The sequence below is a fragment of the Megascapheus bottae genome, chromosome 15, assembly GCF_031878675.1.
Source record: "Megascapheus bottae isolate mThoBot1 chromosome 15, mThoBot2.hap1, whole genome shotgun sequence".
NCBI lineage: Eukaryota > Metazoa > Chordata > Mammalia > Rodentia > Geomyidae > Megascapheus > Megascapheus bottae.
In genome coordinates, this window is record NC_143523.1 from 59,349,742 (window position 1) to 59,370,996 (window position 21,255).

At 44.0% G+C, this 21,255-nt stretch overlaps 1 protein-coding gene across 1 annotated transcript; it reads right to left on the reverse strand.

Annotated features, from left to right (window-relative positions):
* Positions 1-850: 850 nt before the first annotated feature.
* Positions 851-19,290, reverse strand: C15H10orf53 (chromosome 15 C10orf53 homolog). The gene is made up of 3 exons (XM_090347042.1): positions 19,093-19,290; positions 2,617-2,736; positions 851-1,174 (listed from the first exon to the last, which is right to left on the reverse strand). Exons 1-3 carry the CDS (start codon positions 19,187-19,189, stop codon positions 1,110-1,112), a joined length of 282 nt encoding a protein of 93 aa, XP_090203168.1. The 5' UTR covers positions 19,190-19,290; the 3' UTR covers positions 851-1,109.
* Between the last annotated feature and the right edge of the window lie 1,965 nt (positions 19,291-21,255).

The following is a 21,255-nucleotide window of genomic DNA, read 5'->3' on the forward strand; positions in this document are numbered from 1 at the left end:
TCTGTCACTTGAGCAACAGTGTCACTTCTGGCTTTTTCTGTGTATGTGGTACTTAGGAATTGAACCTAAGGCTTTGTGTATGCTAGGCAAGCACTCTACCACTAGGCCATGTTCCCGGCCCTCCCAGTTGCTTTTGAACAGAAATTTTTAGGTTCATGCTGAACTGTGATCCTCAGATTTCAGCCCTAGGATTATGCATGAACCAGTGGAACCTGGCCCTTTATTTTTATTTATTTTATTCTTTTGCCCCAATTCTGGGGCTTGTTTGAACTCAGGGCCTGGGCAATGTACCTTAGCTTCTTCAATTAAGGATGTGCTCTACTACTTGAGTCACAGCTCCACTTCTATCTTTTGCTGGTTATGGAGATAACCAGCAAAAAGACAACCTGGACTTTTCTGCCTGGGTTGGGTTTGCAGAGAGATCCTTAGATGTCAGCCTCCCGAGTAACTAAGATTACAGGTGTGTCTTATTTTAAATGAGAATAACTGATTATTATTATTGTTGTTGTTGTTGTTATTTTTTTGTTGTAGGGCTTGAACTCTGGGTCTGGGCACTGGCCCTAAGCTCTTCAGCTCAAGACTAGTGTTCTACCACTTGAGCAATAGCGCCACTTCCATGAAGATTTGATTTTTTAGTTAATTTTATGTTAGCAGTTTAAATTATTTATTTCAATGGGGAAAAGAAATACATTTATAGTAATAGCCAGGTTTCCAAATACTGTACTCACATTGGCTTTCTGTTCTGATTTTCAAAGGCCTTTTTAATTGTAGCTGATTCTAGAGCTTCACTTCCTGTAGAATGGAATTGCAAATGCTTCTGGCAACTTCGCATTATTAGTAAGGGATGGCGTTCTGTTATTAGATTACATTTTATTATTTCCTTCAGCTCAATGTGTACCTAATATTAGAGGGCTCTCCCTATGGATCGAGATTGAGAAATGCTGCGAGTGATGTGGTTTTATTGTTTTCAGAGCCCCTGTGCGCGGGTGGCAACCTGAGGCTGTGCAGGCAGAGATAGGGCACAGCTTGCTTTGGCTGGTTGGACTCAGGGTCTTTGTGCCCACAAGGCCAGGGAAGCTGATGTCCGCTCTGCTGGCTCCATGAGGACGTCAGTAAGCATTTAGCACTGCGATCCTGGCCTTTTCACACAGTGGGTCCAGTTGACCATCACCTCCTAGAAAAATGTAAAAGTTGCTTTTGGCTAATATTATGCAAAATATAATGTTCTATGAAATATACCTTAGTTTCTACCAGCATTGCATTTTTTTAGATTCGAGACTAGAACTCAAACTTGGTACCTGATGCTTTCACTGGTTAGCACTCTACCAACCGCACCATGCCTCCCTCTCCCCTAGTAGTGAGTTTTAAAGACATACAAAATGTTAACTAGTTTTAAGAGTCTTAGTAGATTGCAAAAGCTTACTCTTGAGCACAGGCAAATTGCACTGTGTCAATCTCCTAGGCCAGAAACCCTGCAGAGCAAAGAAATCTTTAGAACATTGCTGATAATGTCCTGCACTGCTGGCAGCAAGTCTGGATAGAATGTACAAGCTAAATAAAAATCACTTTGACAGACTGGAGGCATGGCTCAGGTGGTGGAGTGCCAACCAAGGAGTGAAAGCATCAGATGCTGAGTTTGAGTCTGGGTCTTAGACAAAAAAAAAAATCACTTTGAAAGAAAATAAAAATAAAGGGCCAGGAGTTTGACCTAGTGGTAGAGTGCTTGCCTAGCATGCATGAAGACCTGGGTTTGATTCCTCGGTACTACATACATAGCAAAAAGCCGGAAGTGGTGCTGAGGCTCAAGTGGTAGAGCTCTAGCCTTGAGAAAGTCCAAGGACAGTGCTCAAGCCCTGAGCCCAAGCCCAGGACTGGCAAAAAAAAAAAAAAAAAAAAGAAAAGAAAAATAAAACATACAACACGAAAGTACTAAAAACAATTGTCCTTAAGTTTCAGCACATACATATGACATCTAGCCTTAGCTTCATTTTCTTTCCTCTTTTGTTTCCAACATTCAGGAAATGGGTCTGTTGCTCAAAAAGGAGAGCTTCAGTCTTGAGCAGATAAAATAAACGCTAAAGGACAGCACCCCGGCTCTGATCTCAAACTGTAGGATGGGTATGTGCGCACACACACACACACACACACACACACACATACACACACACACACACAAATAAAAAATAAAACACAACCAACAAACAACTGTTTCCAGAGTTCTGGCAATTAGCTCTGCCCTTTGCCACCTATGGCTTGTGAGGCTCTTTTTCAGATGCGACAGGGCATAAGCCTCTGTATATGAACTTAAAACAAGCCTGGGCTGGTGGCCCATGCCCTTGACCCTCACTCCTCAGGAGGCTGAGATCTGAGGATCATGGCTCAAGATTCAAAGTCAGCCCAACACAGAAGCTTGTGAGATTCTTATATCCAACCACCAAAAAGCTAGATGTACGACTTTGGCTCCAGTGGTAGAGTGCTAGTGTCAAGCAAGAACACTTGGGGACAGAGCCTAGACCTTGAGTTAAAGCCCCAGGACCAGCACAAAAAACCAAAAACAACTTCCTCAGGCATGATACACTGATCAGAGGCAGAGGGCTGTATGCAAATCTCACGCACCAAACTCCAAGTCCTTAATGTTGCATTGGAAGACGATTTCTTCATTTACCATGAGTTCCACTAAATTCCAGTCTTCTATCTCCTTTAGGGTCACCTTATGTCCATCATTGGTCAACACAGCTAGAAGTCACAGAGAGAGGGAGAGATTAACCAGCATGTACAGGTCCTCATAGACACAGCAGCCTGTCTCTTCCCTGGTGCTCATGGTAAAACTTGAACTACTTGATGGAGTTGTCCCTGGCAAGGGTCTCCATGTGTTCTCACCTTGGCTGGGAAGTATAGTTAGATACTTGAATTTGAGATTTATCCAGAGGATCTGTTTCTTCTAGGAAATGTCGACTGGACTTTCCACATGTTTAATTTCAGAGTTGATGTTCCATATTGGTGGGGACTGCAGATTGCGATGGTTAGTTTCTTGCCCTGTTCCTTGAGGGCAATTATCAGTATAAGCCAAAAGCTTCAAAAAAGCCCACAAAACCATTCTCATCTTTGGCCCAGGATATTTCACCCACAGGGAGTTTTATCAGGAAGTGTCAAGGTGGCTCAGTGGTAGAGTGCTAACCTTGAGCTGGAGAGCTCAGGGACAACGCCCAGGCCTAGAGTTCAAACCCCACAACCGACCACCCCTCCCAGAAAAAAGAAGAAAAAGGAGGAGGAGGAGGGGGAGGAGGAAGAGGAGGGGGAGAGGAGGAAAGGGGGGAGGAGGAGGAGGAGGAGAAAAAGACGGTTTTTTAGTCAGGGGCTGGTGGCTCACACATACAATCATAGCTACTCAAGAAGCTGAGATCTGAGGATCACTGTTTGAAACCAGCCCAGGAAAATTAGGAGACTTTTTATCTCCAACTAACTAGCAAAAAGCCAGAAGTAGAGCTGTGGCTCAAGCGGTAGAGCACCAGCTTTGAGTGAAAAAGCCAAGAAAAAGCTCAACATCCTGGATTGAAGCCCTAGTACTGACACAAAAACACATAATAAAATAAAATAAATTTTAAAGTTCCAATAAAGTTTTACGTGCATGGAAAATTTTTTACAACAAATTGCCCTTTCCATATTGGTATAACAGCAAAATCCAGTGACTACCTTATGTGCTTAATAATAAAAGGATGGTCAGCAGAAGTTTGTACATATAATGAGAATTTATCTGAATATTTAAAATGTTTATGAAATGTTAAATACTAAGAATATCATAAAGAAAAACAAGGCTATAAATACGTGTATTACAACATTACAAGTAAACATACAAAGCTAGGAGCTGGTGGCTCACACCTGTAATCGTACTCAGGAGGCTGAAATCTGAGGATCTCTATATGCAAAACTTGGCTGGGCATGAAATTTTGTGAGATTCTCCAATTAACCACCAAAAAGTTGAAAGTGGAGCTGTAGCTCAAGTAGTAGAGTGATAACTTTCAGAACAAAAGCTCAGGGACAGTGCTCAGGCCCTAGTTCAAGCCCCAGTACAGGCACAAGATGAATGATGAAAGAATATCCAATATGAATTGAAGGTTGTATGTAAGAAAGGCAAAAAAAGAACCCAATGATTCTCTCTCTATGGTGAGATATGATGAAAATTTTTTTCCTTTTTTTTGCCAGTCCTGAGGCTGGAACTCAAGGCCTGGGCACTGTCCTTGAGCTTTCTCAAGGTTAGTCCTCTACCATTTGAGCCACATCTCCATTTCCAGCTTTACCTATGCATGTGGTACCAAGGAATTGAACCCAGGGCTTTGTGTGTGCTAGGCAAACTCTCTACTACTAGGCCACGCTCCCGGTCTGAAGATTTTTTTTCTTATTATTCTTTTATCTATTTCCAGATTGATTATGATCTGTAAAAATGTTCTATTTATTTATTTATTTTTGCCAGTCCTGGGGCTTGAACTCAGGCCCTGAGCGCTGTCCTTGGGCTTTCTCAAGGCTAGAGCTCTACCACTTGAGCCACAGCACCACTTTCAGCCCTTTGTTTTTTTTTTCTATGTTTGTGGAACTGAGGAATCAAACCTGAGCCTTCGTGCCTTTATATATTTTTCTTTTTGCCAATCCTAGAGGTTAACCTCAGGACCCGAGCACTGTCCTTTGAGCTTTCTCAAGGCTAGCACTCTAACACTTGGGCCACAGCACCACTTCTGGCATTTTCTGTGTAATTGGTACCAAGGAATTGAACCCAGGGCTTTGTACATGCTAGGTGAGCACTCTACCACCAGGCCACACTCCCAGTCCATGTAAAAATGTTCTTTACAAAAGCTAATGGAAGGCCCAGGAGCTTGGCCTAGTAGTAGACTGCTTGCCTAGCATTCAGGAGGCCCTGGGTTCAATTCCTTGGTATCACATAAACAAAAAATTAATTTTAAAAACATAATAATATTATCATAAAGAATGTACTTAAAATAAAAGGCATTGGAGGGGCCGGGAAGGTAGCTGAGTAGTAGAGTGCTCACCTAGCATGCACAAAGCTCTGGATTTGATTCTTCTGTACCACATACACAGAAAAAGCTGGAAGCAGCATTGTGGCTCTAGTGACAAAGTGCTAGCCATGAGCAAAATGTGTCCAAGGACCCATGTGCCCAGGTCCTGAGTTCAAGCCCAAGGACTGTCCTCCGCCCCACCCCCCAAAAGCCATTAGAGCCAGGCATTAGTGGCTCACTCATTCAATCCTAACTCCTAAGGAGGCTGAGGCATGGAAGGCTGTAATTCAAGGGCAAAAAAGTCTAAGGATACCATCTCCAAAATACCCAGCAAAAAGTTGGACTAGAGGCATGGCTCAAGTGGTAGAGCACTAGCTGAGTGAGTTCTAGACTCTGAGTTCAAACTATAGTCCTTTTTTTAAAAAAAAAAAAAAGTTAAGGCCAGGACTTTGGCCTTGTGGTAGAATGCTTTCCTAGCATGCACAAAGACCCTAGTTTGACTCCTCGGTACCACATACATAGAAAAAAAACCAGAAGTGGTGCTGTGGCTCACGGACAAAGTCCAAAGACAGTGATTAAGCCCTGAGTTCAAGCCCCAAGACTAGCAAAAAAAAAAAAAAAGCTAAAAGCTAATTAACATTCTCAGTTTTGGAGTCTGCAGGTTGGTTATCACTTTCAGTCAATCTTTTTTTTTTTTTTCAGGGATAAGCCATTGTTAGATGTAATTTCTGTTGTGGAAATGCAAGGTATGTGGTTTAGAAGTGATGTCCATTGAGCTGCCCTGGGCTCTCTTTTTTTTCTTCTTTGTGGAGTGTGTGTGTGTGTGTGTGTGTGTGTGTGTACTGGGGTTTAGCTCAGGGCCTGGGTGCTGTCTCTGAGCTTTTGTGCTCAAAGCACCAAAGCCGAGCCACAGCCCACTTCTAGCTGTTTTGGAGGTTAAGTGGCATTAAGGGACTCACAGACTGGGTGCCAGTGGCTCACGCCTGTAATCCTAGCTACCCAGGAGGCTGAGATCTGAGGATCAAGGTCCAAAGCCAGCCCCGGCACAAAAGTCTGTGAGACTCTTATCTTCATTTAACTACCATGAAACCAGAAGTGGGGGGGCTGAGAGTTTGGCCTAGTGGCAGAGTACTTGCCTGGCATGCACAAAGACCTGGGTTCAATTCCTCGATACCATATACATAGAAAAAAAAAATGGAAGTGGTGCTGTGGCTCAAGTAGCAAAGTGCTAGCTTTGAGAAAGCCCAAGGACAGTGTTCAGGTCCTGAGTACAAGCCCAAGGACTGGCAAAAAAAAAAAAAATCCCAAAACACAATTTTAAAAAAACCCCAGAAGTGGTGCTGTGGCTCAAGTGGTAGAGTGCTAGGCATGAGCTGAAGAGTTCAGGGACAGTGGTCAGGCCCAGAGTTCAAGCCTCACGACTGACAAAAGAAAAAGGTCTCAGAGGCTTTCCTGCCCAGGGTGGCTTCCAATCGTGATCCTCAGATCTCAGCCCCCTAACTAGCTAGGTTTATAGGTGTAAACACTGGACCCCAGTGGGCTCTATTTTACAGAGGTGTGGTTTCCTCCCAATTATTCTGATGTGGTCACCTTGAACTTAGACTTTCTGTGCCAGTTTATAATCTTCAAAGTCTGAATACATTAGTGAGGTTTTTAGTTATAATGTGAAGATAAATCAGATGGAGATTTTTTTCAGAAAGTCTTAGCATTTCAATCAGTCTTAGGTGAAGAAAAACAGACATTTATACCAGTTAATTGCAGTTAATTACAGAAACAATTGCTGTTTCAAAATGTTGGCGTGTCCACTTCATCTTTCAATCAGTTCAAGAACATCGAGCTCCAACTGTGAACATTTTCCTTGTGTGATTTTAATTTCACTTCTGGAGAGAAACTTCAGAAAGCCTCATCCAGGATGTCCATTAACAAGACAGCATTCCTTGGCACCCAACAGTGGCCCTAATTGACCTATTTTAGCTAATGCTTCTCTCTAGAGACCTCCTGCATTGTTTTCCTTGCCATATTTGTGTTACTGTATCCTGTTTAAGTGTCTTGCTCTTAAACATCTTTGAAGAAGGCACTCAGTTTAAGAGAGGAAAACAAGGGACCCAAAAGTTAAAAGCATGAGAGATTCTCAGGCAGCTAACTCCATGTTAAAATGGATCCTTTAGCCAGTACCAATGGCTAAAGCCATTGATACTCAGGAGGCTGGGATCTGAGGATCATGGTTCAAAACCAGCTCAGGCAGGAAAGTCCATGAGGCTTGTCTTTGCAATTAACTAACAAAAAGCCAGGAGCAGAGCTATGGTTCAAGTGGTAGAGTGCTAATCTTGTGTGAAAAAGCCAAGCAAGAGTATGAGGCCCTGATTTCAAGCCTCAGTATCAGTGTAGACATGTTCATGCACATAGACACACACACACACACACACACACACACACACACACACACACACACACACACACACACACACACACACCAGGCATTGGTGGCTAACTCCTGTAATCCTAGCTATTCAGGAGACAGATCTGAGGTTGGGCAGGAAAGTTCCTGAGACTCTTATCTCCAGCTAACTAGCAGGAAGACAGAAGTAGAGCGATAGCTCAAGTGGTAGACAGACAGCTTTGAGCACAAAAGTGGGGACAGTGCCCAGGCCTTGAGTTCAAGCTGCTCTAGTATTCATTCATACACACACACACACACACACACACACACACACACACACACACGAAAAGAAAACTGATCAATAAAAAAGCTCCCGATCACATAACTTATTCAGCCTGTAAAAGATCAGGACACTTCAATAAATGTTATACACTCTTAGACTTCACCTTCTCTGAGGCTTGAAGTTTCCTCCTGCTCTTCCAACCTGGCACCTTTTTACTGCTCCTGTCCTTGTGCCCAGAGTCCTCATTCCTCAACACTATCTAGACACCATCCTGCACATCCAAATTGGAAGTGACACCTTGACAAGGACACGTTCAATGAAGCTGCCCAGTTTGGAACATAGCTGGTTATTTAGAGGGACAAGACAAAGGCCAGGGGCAAAACCTCTGAACTCTTGTATCTCCCAAACAGCACCCTTTAAGGAATAATAGTTTTGCCTTGTGACTCTGGCTTTTCCTAATCTGAAGCCATCCTGGAGAGCAGGCTTCATCTGAGAGGAAGAAATCAGAAGCAAAACAGCGTTCATCTTACCTCATATCCCACCATTGGAGCAAGGTGGTGCTATTAACACCCAAGTCCAAGTTTGAGAGGCTCTGGAGAGAAGGGGGAGTTCCTGCTGGGGGGGCAGTCTTATAGGAGAAAATTCCAGGAGGAGAGATCCTGCAGCCTGCTTTTTGTCATTTTCTCCACAGGTCCCACCTGACTGAGCCTCCTGTCACACTTCAGTTTACATTATGGGGGCAGTAGCATTTTTATTTCCTTTGATATTATTGGGGCTTGAACTATGGGCCTGGGCAATGTCCCTTAGTTTTTTTTTTTGCTCAAAGCTAGTGCTGTACCACTTGAGCACCATATCTGGGTTTTTGCTGGTTAATTGGAGACAATTGTGTCACAGAATTTCCTTTCTGGGCTGATCACAACTGGCACACACACACACACACACACACACACACACACTACTCCCTCAGGAGTAGCCAGGATTACAGGCGTGAGCCACCAGCCTGGTAGTATTACAGTGTATCTTAGAGATAGGATTTGATCCACAAAATAATACAAGACACAGAGCTGGGGCTACTGACTAATGAGGACCCCCCTTATCTGAGAGCAAATGTAGCCTCACAGGAAGAAACCAGCCTAGATCTGGTCTCTCCCCATTTTTTCTATCTTTTATGGCCTTGCCAACCACAGGCTCTCTGGCATTTATTTATTTATTTTCCTGTCCATTATGGGGCTTGAACTCAGGGCCTAGGCACTGTCCCTGAGCTTTTGCTGCTAGGGCTCTACCACTTTGACCCACAGTTTTCAGGTGGAAACTGGAGATAAGAATCTCTTCTTTCCTTTCCCAGCTGGCTTTCACCCATAATCCTCAGATTTCAGACTCCTGAGTAGCCAAGATTACAAGCATGAGCCACCAGTGCCTAATCCAGGCTCTGGCCTTTCAGGGCATGTGTCCTCCTCACTTACCACTGCTGCATTGTTGCTACTCCCCAAGGCCCCGTATCAACATAGGCTTCTTCTAGCAACAAACTTCACACAATGCTTGGCCTTATCATGCACTCTGGTTGACCTGAGGGGCTGTCAGAGTGATCCTGTGTTAAGGCATTAGAAGGATGACTTGCTAAAGAGTCTGCACCATGAATTCAGCCTTAAGACACCTGTCTGCTTTCCATCAGTCTTGGACTTACTGAACCCAGTTGTAGGACTTAAGGGATCAAAGATGAAGACACTCCGGAATTCCTGCAGCTCATCCATATGGCTCTGCCCTACATGGAAGATCCTGCTTTTCTCTGAGCTACTGTAGACTTGTCTATTCAAAGAAAGGTCAGATAAATATATTGCTTGAAACCAAGTCCACAAAGGCAGTTGCTAAGCTTCAGTATAAATCAGCCAGAAGCAGGAAGGCCACCCACAGGACACTCACTGCTTTGAAGTACCACATCATTCTTTGTAAAGGGACATAGGAGACTCAGTCCTCTCGATGCTGGAAGAACTGCCATTCTCTGTGGATGACTGAAATAAGGCTCAGTGAGAGTCAAGGACCAAAGACAGTTCACTTTTTCTTTTTTGTAGGGCTTGAACTCAGGGCCTGGGTGCTTTCCATGAGCTCTTTAGCCCAAGGCTACTGCGCTACCCCTTGAGCCACAGCACTTCTGGTTTTCTGTAGAGTCTCAGGAACTTTAGTGGCTGGGATGGCTTTGAACTGCAATTCTCAGGTTTCAGCCTCCAAAGTAGCTAGGATTATGGGCGTGAGCCATCGGCACCTAGCTGTCCCTTAGCTTTTTGCTCTACCACTTTGACCCACAGTTCCACTTCCGGTTTTCTGATGGTTCATTGGAGATAAGAGCCTCATGGCCTTTCCTGTCTGGGCTGGCTTTGAATTTTGATCCTCAGATGTCAGCTTCCTGAGTAGCTAGGATTACAGATGTAGCCACCAGCACCCAGCCAGATTGCTTTCTTCTCTATGTAGCAGAGATCCAAAGTGAATATCTGGGAATGAGAATGGGTAATGCATAGCTAGTAGCTAGCAGAATAGCCCTTTGTGTGTCTCAGCTAAGTAAGATTTAATCTATTAAAAAATAAATTACTGGGGCCAGGATGGTCTAGTGGTAGAGTGCTTACCTAACCCGCCAAAGCCCTGGATTCAATTCCTTGGTACCACATACACAGAAAAAGTCAGAAGTGGTGCTGTCACTCAAATGGTACAGCACTAACCTTAGCTGAAGAGCTCAGGGACAGTGCCCAGAGTTCAAGCCCCACAACTGACCCCCCCCTGAAAAAAAAAAAGATTCTTGGGGCTGAGAATGTGGCCTAGTGGTGCTTGCCTAGCATGCATGAAGCCCTGGGTCCAATTCCTCAGCACCACATAACAGAAAAAGCCAGAAATGATCCTCAAGTGGTAGAGTGTTAGCCTTGAGCAAAAGAGGCTCAGGGATAGTGCCCTGAGTTCAAGCCCCAGGACTGGAAAAAGAAAAGAAAGAAAGGATTCTTTTTTTTTTTCTTTCTTTCTTTCTTTCTTTCTTTCTTTCTTTCTTTCTTTCTTTCTTTTTTAAAGTGTCTTTGATTCCTTCCAACTCATTTAAGTGGGCCTCTCTGTCTCTCTCTCTCTCCTGATTCTGGGGCTTGGATTCAGGTCCATATTCTCTTCCATGGTTTCCTCTGCTCAAGGCTGGTATTCTACCATGAGCTACACCTCCACTTCTGGCTTTTTGGAGATAGTTTCACAGATGTTCCTGCCTGGTCTGGCTTTGAACCACAGACCAGGATTATAGGCACAAGCCACCAGTGCAAGGCTTCCAGTGGATTGTTTGGTGGATACAAGTACAGCAGGCAAGGGTCAACCTGGTCAGTGCAATTTCTGAGACAAACTCTGTTGTTAAGCCTTAGTTAAGCTTAGTTAATACTTAATCGGTGTTGAGTCCAAGTGGAGACATTTGCTGAACTATTGTCATTCTGAGTAATAAAGGAATGAGATATTTCAGATTGCTTAAGACATGGTCAATTCAGAAAAGATCAGGCATTTTTCTAAAGGCTTTTATAAGTGCTAGAGGCTCTGCTCTGGTTTCTTAAAGTAACACATTGGACTCAAAGGCAGACTTGAGAACTTGAGAACAGAGGGCTTGCAAACAGACTTGCTTGTTGTGGTGTGAGGTAAAGAGGGGGCATAGGATGGGGGCCAGGAGAGGGAGCAGATGCTCTTTACTTTGTTCCTATAAACACACTGGCCCTGGTCACTGGGCCTCTGTGAGCAATGGCAGTTGGTATTAGAGGAATATCAAACGTGGATACAGAGAGCTTATTTTACAAAACAACTGCCTGCTGATACCTTACAGTCTTCGGGCTTCCTCCAACCAGAAGACACATTCCTCTGATCTTCTCTAAGTACTTCTGCACATCCATCCTGGGCCCCAGCTTGGGCCTTGGCTCCATGCTATTTTGACTCCACCTATGCCTTTACCAGTTCCTCAGCCTTCTCAAAGATGCATTCACAAATTGAATGGCTCACTCAGCTCTTCCCTCTCCCTGCTGAAGCATTCTTTTCTTGTGTGTGTGTGTGTGTGTGTGTGTGTGTGTGTGTGTGTGTGTGTACACACGCACGTGCATGCTTGTGTACTGGGGCTTGAATTTAGTGCCTCATGTGCTTCCTTAGGTTTTTTTCCACTCATGGCTGGTTCTTTACCATCCATACCTCTATTTCTTGAGCTACACCTTTATTTCTGGCCATTGGAGATAGGAGTCTCACAGATTTTGCTGACCCAGCTTGGCTTTGAACTGGGATTCTTAGGTATTAGCCTCCTGAGTAGCTAGAATTACAGGTGTGAGCCACCCATGCTCCCTCTTGCTTTTGTTCGTGAGACAGTCCTGCAGTGCTCCTGAGTCTGGCATCAGACTAGCACCCCACCTGCCTCATTCTTAGAATGCTAGGATTACAGGTGTGTACCACCACCAGCTTTGTTCTTGCTTTGTTGTTGTTGGTTGTGGAGCTTGAACTCTGGGCCTGGGCACTGTCCCTAAGCTCTTCAGCTCAAGGCTAGCACTCTACTACTTGAGCCACAGTGCCACTTCCAGTTTTTTGGTGGTTAATTTGGAGATAGGAGTCTCACGGACTTTAGTGTTCCATCTGGCTTAGAATGGCGATCCTCAGATCTCAGTCTCCTGAGTAGCTAGGATTACAGTTGTGAGCCACTGGTGCCTGGCTCATTCTTGCTTCTTAAGAACATTTTTTTTTTCTGAAGAAAAAATTTATACCTTTAAATTCTTACCGAATTGTAAATGCAGACTCATGACTTTTGTGAGACATAGAAATTATAGAAAAGGACAAAACTTCCCAAACCATCCCACATTCTTCCCTATTTCTGCTCTGTTTCTTTCAGAAGAGGGATTGGGTGTACAAGGATTCAGCAATTTGGCCTGGCTGTCTCTTACACTGTGTTATGGAGAACCAGGCCTGTCATATGCATAGGTGTGTGGTCTTCATTTTCCCCATTGTATTGTGTTTCAGATGATGCATGTGTTGCAGTTTAATTGGGTACTTGGGTTTCTGATTACTTCTCAATTTTTGCCTCTACCAAGAATGTTTCATAACATGCCTGAGAATGTATAAATTTTTTTAGAATAAGAAATACTTTAATAAATGAAACAAGTTGGGAGTTGGTGACTCATGCTTATTAATTCAGCTACTTAGGAGTCTGAGATCTGAGGATCAAGGTTTGAAGCCAGTCCAGAAAGGTGGATCTAAGAGATTCTTGTTTCTAATTAACCAGAAAGGAGCCAGAACTGGAGGTATGCTCAAGTGATAGAGTGTCATTCTTGAGTGGAAAAATCTGAGAGAGATCATGAAGCCCTGAGTTCAAGGCCTGCATACACACACACACACACACACACACACACACACACACACACGAGAGAGAGAGAGAGAGAGAGAGAGAGAGAGAGAGAGAGAGAGAGAGAGAGAGAGAGAGAGGAAATCCTACAGTAGGCCGTACATTTTGATAGACTCTGCCACGTTGCTTCCAAAACTTACTGTCCAATTTGCCTTCCTCTCAAGGAAGTTTGACAGCAGACATAGTCGCTTACACCTGTGATCTGAGCTGGGAAAGAGGTGGGGATCTGAAGGATCATGGTTCAAGTTGATGAGGTAAACAGTAAGCCTCTCTTGCTTCCCTCTACCCTCTACATAGCCTGCTCTTCTTGTTCCTCAAAGAGGCTCCAAGCTGCCCATCTTCCTCTCCCGGAGAACCCTTGGGAATATTACAAACTAACACTTGTTAAGTCTTTGCTATGTGCAGACCTGGTTTGATTTTTATCTTGATCTTGAGTCTTGATTTTGACTTTGACTTTGTGGACAGTCACGAAGTGTTGGAAAACATTTTAGAACTAATTTGGTTGTATCGCAGAGACCTTAGCCTCTCCAGCAACAGTGCCAGGACTGTAAGCAAATGACCAGGGAGGGGGTGTCAGGCAAAGCAGATAGGATTATGGCCAACTAGAAGAAAGATTTTTTTCCTTCAACACTTATAAACTGTAGTAGGTTTATTTATGCGTCTTCTGCTTTATCGTATTTTTGGTATACTTTGAAAATGACGTAATTTTCTTTTCTTTTCTTTTTGTCCGTCACAGGGCTTGAACTCTGGGCCGGGGCACTGTCCCTGAGCTCTTCAGCTCAAGGCTACCACTCTACCCCTTGAGCCATAGTACCACTTCCGGTTTTCTGGTGGTTACTTGGAGGTAAGAGTCTCACGGACTTTGGGGCCTGAGCTAGCTTTGAACCTCAGACCTCAGCCTCCTGAGTAGCTAGGATTATAGGTGTGAGCCACTGACATCCAGCTAATGATATGATTTTCTATTTAAAAATTTTAAAATTATCTTTAAGTAGTTGCACAAAGTGGTTTTGAGTCAACATGCCAATTTTTGAGGACAATGTTATCCTTCCCATTGTTTTTTTTCTCTCATTTCTCTTAATCCCACTCATCCCCTCAAGTTATCTGATTCTATTAATAATATAATCAAATTCATATTAAATCAGTATTATCTGTTGATTGTGGAAGCAGTAAGACATACAATTGAGAGTGTCTGCAGCCAGCAACAAAAAGCAGAACAGGTAGCATCAAGTTCCTGTACTCCATAGAAACCTCAAAACACAACCAGGAGCTATCAGAACAAACGCGGTCAGAGCGTCAGAAGACAGTGAGAGATCTACAGAAACCAAGTGAGTGTTGAATCTAGGAAAAGGCAACTGTCAAACAGCAGGAAAGTTTAGTGCCATCATTACTCCCTCTGCCCAGTAGCTCCTGATTTGTGGTAGCCTTGAAGACTGGAGAGTCTGTTCCCAATGTGAAATTTGTCCTTGGTTCTGGAGAAGGCACAGCACAGCTTGTGTCTGAATGTTTATGTCTGTGGGTCCTGACCTTCCCCGGGGCTTCTTAAAAAACTGTCACAGGCACTTGTCTTTGTCTAACTTAGAATTTACACAGGGTGGTAAAAGCCCACACAGCTCACAAAAATTGTAAGGCAAATGAAAAAAACCCACAGTTGCCTGAGCAAGATAACATTGGAACCATACAATAAAGCTCAGATTTTCTTTGGGAAATTAGGGCACTGGAAAGCGCTCACATATACTGAGTGATTTAGGAAGTTGAGGATTGCCCAGGGCATATGCATTATCAGAAAAGACAATGAAGACCCTAAAGCTTTCACCAGTGAAGCAGAAAGTAAATAAAGGCTGAGAATTGTGAATAGCCTGACTAAGTGTTAGAGTGTCCCTTAACCTGAAAATACACAAAGCATGGGACAAGGGGCTGGGCTCATGTTAAAGCCCCTGGTATCCAAGGCGCCCTTAGTGAAAACACTGACAGAATACTGCCAAAGCCTCCAGAAATCAGGAAGAACAAACTCAGAAGAATTTCCTTTCCACAGAGGACATATTCTAGCATTAGAACCTAACATCAATATGTAGATTCAACACTACAATCACAAAAACACACAAAACCAAGAAGTATGCCACATTCAAAGGGAAAAATTGGCAGTAACTATCCCCAAGAAATTAAGCTTAGACATTAAGCTTACCTTAGAGCAACCATCTTAAATATTCTCACAGAAACTAAGGAAATCTTAAAAAAGAACTAAAATAGGAAAATGGCATATTAAAAAACTGCTAAAATCAAGAAAGAGACAAAAGGTTCTTTCTGAAAAGGAACTAAGCAAAGGTTCTAGAGTCAGAGTAACAAATAAAAAATTCACTAAGCATGGCCGGGAGTTTGGCCTAGTGGTAGAGTGCTTGCCTAGCATGCACAAAGACCCAGGTTCGATTCCTTGGTACCACATACATAGAAAAAAATGCTGGAAGTGGTAGAGCTCTAGCCTTGAGAAAGTCCAAGGACAGTGCTCAGGCCCTGAGCTCAAGCCCAGGACTGGCAAATATATATATATATATATATATATATATATATATATATATATATATATATATATATATATATAATAAAAAATTCACTAAGCAATTGGCCAGGTGCTGGTGGCTCACACCTATAATCCTAGTACACACACACATACACACACACACACACACACACACACACACACACATTCACTCACAAAATCAAGCAAATAAAAACTCAACAAACTACTAGGGACCTTCTTTTCTTGGGGGAGGGGGTGAGGGCAGGGCTGGAATTTGAATTTAGGGCCTAGGCACTGTCCCTGAGTCCCTGATCTTCTTTTGCTCAAGGCTAGTGCTATACCACATGTGCCACAGTGCCACTTCTGACTGTTTATGTGGTACTGAGGTTTTGAACCCAGGGCTTCATGCATGCTAGGCAAGCACTCTACCACTAAGCCACATTCCCAGCCCAGGAAGTTTCTTTGTCATAATCAATGACCACACTAGAAAACTCAACTGAGAATGAGTGGAAGGTTTTGCTCTGAAATTGGAAATGAAACGAGGGCATCCTCTTTGGCCATTTCTATCCATAATATTAGGAATCTTCATTGGAGAAATTAGGCAAGAAAAAAAATTGGACATTGTAGATGAGAACTGGAACAATAATTTCACACCAACTAAAATCAGCTATAATTAAAAAATCAGAAAATACTAAAATTGGGGAGAATGTAGAGAAACTGGAACCCTCATGCATTACTGGTGGGAATGTAAAATAGCAACCATGGCTTTGGAAAACATTTTGCTTTAACTGTTTAAAATGTTAAATAAAAGCTCAGAACTCAGGAACTCAGGAGGCTGAGGCAGGGAGAGTATGAGTTGAAGGTGAATCTGAGTTACAAAGCAAGTTTCAAGCCTGCTTAAACTATATAGTAACATCCTGTCCCAAAAGAATTAATTTTTATTTTTAATTTTGTCTCTTGTGGGGCTTGAACTTGGCCCAGACGCTGTCCCTGAACTCTTCGGCTCAAGGCTACTGCTCTACCACTTTGAGCCACAGTGATACTTCCAGTTTTCTGGAGGTTAATTGGAGATAAGAGTCTCACAGACTTTCTTTCCCTAGCTGACTTTGAACTGTGATCCTCGGATCTTAGCTTAATGTGTAGCTATGATTCCAGGCATGAACCACCAGTGCCCAGCCTGAAAAAAAAATGTATATAAAAATTGCACTCTATCTTATTATCACTACCAGATGACTCAGTAGTTCCGATCCTTCGAGACAAAAGGACTTGAGCTTGACATTTGTTTGCTCATGCAGTTAGCAGTACTATAGCCAAAAGGTGGCACCAACCCAACCAAAAAAAAACTCCTTGGTATTTATTTAGATACCATGGAATTTCAGTCAGCCATAAAAAAGAATGGAATGAAGCATGAAGACATACTACCACATGGAAAAAGTAAACTGTTGAAAAAAGTAGAAATAAATGGGTGGTGATTCCATAACACTGAATATAATTAATGTCATTGAGTTGAAACTTCAAATAGTTAAAATATCTATCTATCTATCTATCTATCTACCTATCTATCTATCTATCTATCTCTACTGTGTGTGTGTGTACCAAAACTTGAACTCAGGCCCTGGGTGTTATCCTTCAGCTTTTTGGCTTAAGACCTACCACTGGAGCCTCAGCTCCATTCTCAGTCTTTTGGTGGTTAACTAAAGATAGGAGTCTCATGGATTTTTCCTACCCAAGCTAGCTAAGAGCCTTGGTCCACAGATATCAGCAGATAATCCTGAGTAGGATGGCAGGTGCCTAGCAAGTTTTGTTTTTTGTTTTGTTATTTTTGTTTTGGTCACAGAGCTTGAACTCTGGGCCTGGATGCTGTCCCTGAGCGCTTCAGCTCAAGGCCAGCTATCTACCACTTGAGCCACAGCACCACTTCCAGCAAGTTTTGTTTATATACCTATTACCACAAGTAAAAAGCAAGAAATAAAGTAGCGAACCTGGAGATAGGCTGTGGAAAGAAGCTTGCCTATCCTAGGTCAGGGGCAAAATAAATAAGAAGAAAGAAAAATAAAAAAGTTCTGTGTTAGTGGCTTACTCCTGTAGTCCTTCCTACCTTACTTAGGTGTCTGAAATCTAGAGGATGGAGGTTTGAAGCTCAGGCAGAGAAATTCATGAGATGCCATTTCTGATTAATCAGAAAAATGTCAGGCTGGAGGCATGTCTCAAATGGTAGAGCACCAGCAGTGAGCAAACTGTTCTTTACATCGTTTGATCTGTGGCATTTGTAAATCAAGTCAACTAATACCAACCCAGAGCTGTTTATAATAAAATGTCTCAATCAACTGTTCTCTCATGGACAGCAACTTTCTTTCTCAAGTGTTTTCTATTCATCCTTCAAACTCAAACTCAAAGGCCACTTCCTCCAGGAAACACCCTCATCGCTCCACTGATTTTGGGGTCTCCTGGGCTATTCCTCAAAGATCTTTAGCGAGTATGTCATAATGGAAGTTCCTCAACAATGCTCAGCTCTGGGCTCTCTTTGGAAGATTCTCCCCAAATTATCCACTCATCCCTTTCTATCTCCAGTTTGCATTTTTCCACTGAACTCCAGAGATGCTACCTCTCAACATGCGCAGCTAAAAGCACCTGAAGATAAATATGTCCAAAGTGGAACATATTCCAAATTGCCATTTCCATTAATCAGCACCATCTCTTGCCAGTTCCGACGGGTCGGACCCAGGGGGGCCCTCTTTACATTTACCTTACCTGCCACACCCTGCCTGGAGTCTACTTGTTTTACCTTAGAACCATTATCCATCCTTTTTAGCTGTCCTGATCCTAAGGACTCTCATCTGGGCCGCAGCTGCCCTGGTTGCTCCTTACCACCACCCTCCGCCCCTGCCACCACCTCTTAGAGCAGCCATGCCCACAGCACTGTGATCCCTGTGGCTCTGAGGCCTCCCCTTCATCAGCTCAACATTTGTCTGGGCCTTCGGCTTTGGTACACAGCTGTCCTGCCAGGCAGGCTCTTGCCTCTAGCTATCTAGACTCAGCTGCCCTGTGATGGAATGGGCCTCGCCTGCCCTGCCCCTCACGGGTGTCACGATGGGCAGGCCCTTAGGCCTCTGTCAGCACTCCAGGGCGAGGAGGCCGCTCCGGCCCACCGCCAGCCCCGCCTCCCACCCCCGAGCCGGGAGCGCCTCGCACACACCAGCTGTCCAGTACATTGGTTGCATGACTGAGTGATCGCAGAATAAGAATCTCAGCACCGTCAGTTCCTGGCCATTTGACCCAGAGAATGGCTCTTAATAGGTCGTCTCCCTGCTTCTAAGATGCGGTTAGGCTTATTCTGTCGAGATGATCTGTGTGATCCGCTGGCAGGTGGTGGGCCCACACTGCTGCGTGTTCTCGCTCCCACGTGGCGCGGCGGAGGCGGAGGAAGATGCTCACCCTCCCGCCCGCCCGTGGGAGCCGGCGCTGGGAAGGAAGCAGAAGGCCCTGGGCCGGGGCACAGAGTGGGGCCGCTGCCGAGTAGCCCACCTTGTAGGCCCTCTAGGCGGAAGGTGCGGTGCTCCACCGACAGCCCCACCGCGCTGTAAGGCCCGTAGCACAGAATGACCTCGGCGTCCCTCGGCATGCCGGCGGGAGCTTCGCGACCAGGCACCGCAACCTGCGCTGCTAAGCAACCGCCTGCCGCCCCCGGGAAGGCGTGGCCTCTGGGGACGGGCGGGCGTGGACTCCAGGGGATGGGCGTGGACTTGAGGGGGTGGGCGTGGACTCCAGGGGATGGGCGTGGACTTGAGGGGGTGGGCGTGGCCTCGCTAGCACGGCTGGAGGTCTCCCGACCCTCCAGCCTCAGGGCCAGATTCCCTGGCTAGTGGTAAAGGTGAACAAAAGCAGACAGCTAGTGAGCACTGGCGCTGGTGGCTCAGGAGGCTGAGATCTCAGAAACCCAGTTCAAAACCAGTGTGGACACTCCTCTTTAACTGGCAAAAAGCTGGAAGTGGAGGTGTGGCTAAAGTGGAAGTGGATCAGCCTTGAGTAAAAAACGCTTAAACAGGAGAGTGAAGTCTTGAGTTCAAGTCCCAGAGCTTGCACCCAAAACAAACAACAATAAAAACAGTCAACCATCAGCTGCAGGAAGTTTGGGATGTAGGAATCTCATCAGAATACCTTCCTTCATTTTATATTTACAAAACAAAGGCTCAGGAAAGCCACTGTCAGGAAGAGGTGTTGCGTGAGCTGGAAACCCTCGTGCTGCTTCTATTTCTTGCCTGTTTTGAATTCAGCATAGCTTTTTTTAAAATTTCATTTTTTTCAACTCTCTTCGTAGTGCTCTTACTACTTCGCAAAAATGAAAATCACACATTCACCAATCTCAGTGTCCTTGGCTCAGCTCTGTTCTGGGATGTAGATCAAAAGGACTTTCAGTACTACTAGGCTCAGGGGTAAAATGTCACCTGCACACCTGCTGTGTCTCTCCATTGGTCCTCAGTCACAGAGATCCCTCACCCAGTGCACGGAGGAACCCATACATACTAGGGATCTAGGGCACTGAATGGCTGCTTTCCTACCTACAGCAGTCTGTGACAGGACAAAGAAGAAAACACTTATTTTGCAGCACCCAAGATTTTGGGGTGGTTTACTACAGCAACTAAATAAGCCTGGCAATTACACTCTTTCTGATTACAATGTACATTTTTACTTGCTAAAAAAAACTACAGGAGGGACTTGAATTCTGGGACTGGGCATTGTTTTTGAGTTCTTCAGCTCAAGGCTACTGCCTACTCCTTTGAGGCACAGGGCCACTTCTGGTATTCTGTAGGTTAATTGGAGATAAGAGTCTCACAGAGTTTTGTGCCAGGGCTAGCTTTGAACCTTGGTCCTCAGATCTCAGCCTCCAGAGAAGTTAGGATTACAAGCATGAGCCACCAGCACTTGGCTTTTTCCTTTCCATCTTGTGCTGAATGTTCATTTATCCATCTTTGGAGGATAAGAGGAGGCACAAACATGGACAAAGGGGCAAACAAATGCATCAGTGGTACTCACTGGATGCTATGTGGAGACAGGAGGGAAAATCTGGGAGAGAGAGAGGGAAGGGTGACAGTGTCCAAAAATAAATGTGCTCTTTACCTGAATTATGGAACTTTGATCCTTCTGTACATTACCTTTGTAATAATCATTTTTAATTTTTTTATTTAAAGAATTTATTAACATTGACTTTTACATCATATTTCAAAGACTTGTTAAACAAGTATTGAAGAAGGGAATCTCTATACAATCACTGGTACTTAGATTTTAGAACATAATTTAGATACATAATTAATGTATATAATAAAACATGACTATAGAGTCATAAATTTTTGGTGTTTAACTGGAGATAAGAGTCTCACACTTCCCTGCCTAAGCTGGCTCCAAAATGAAATCTTAGCCCCAAGTAGCTAGGATTACAGGCAAAGGTCACCAGCACATGGCTTTTTTTTTTTTTTTTTTTTTTTTTTTTTTAAACAGAGATAATCCTATCATGGGCTTTTTCTGCCTGGGCGGGTATTGAACCACAATCCTCAATCTCATCCTCCAGAGTAGCTAGGTAGGATTACAGGTGTGAACCACAGGCTAAGCCTGGCACTTTCTAAGTGCCTAATGAGTCTCTGAATAAATTACCTGAAGACCAGTCCATCCCTATTTTTTCCCCAGTCTGCC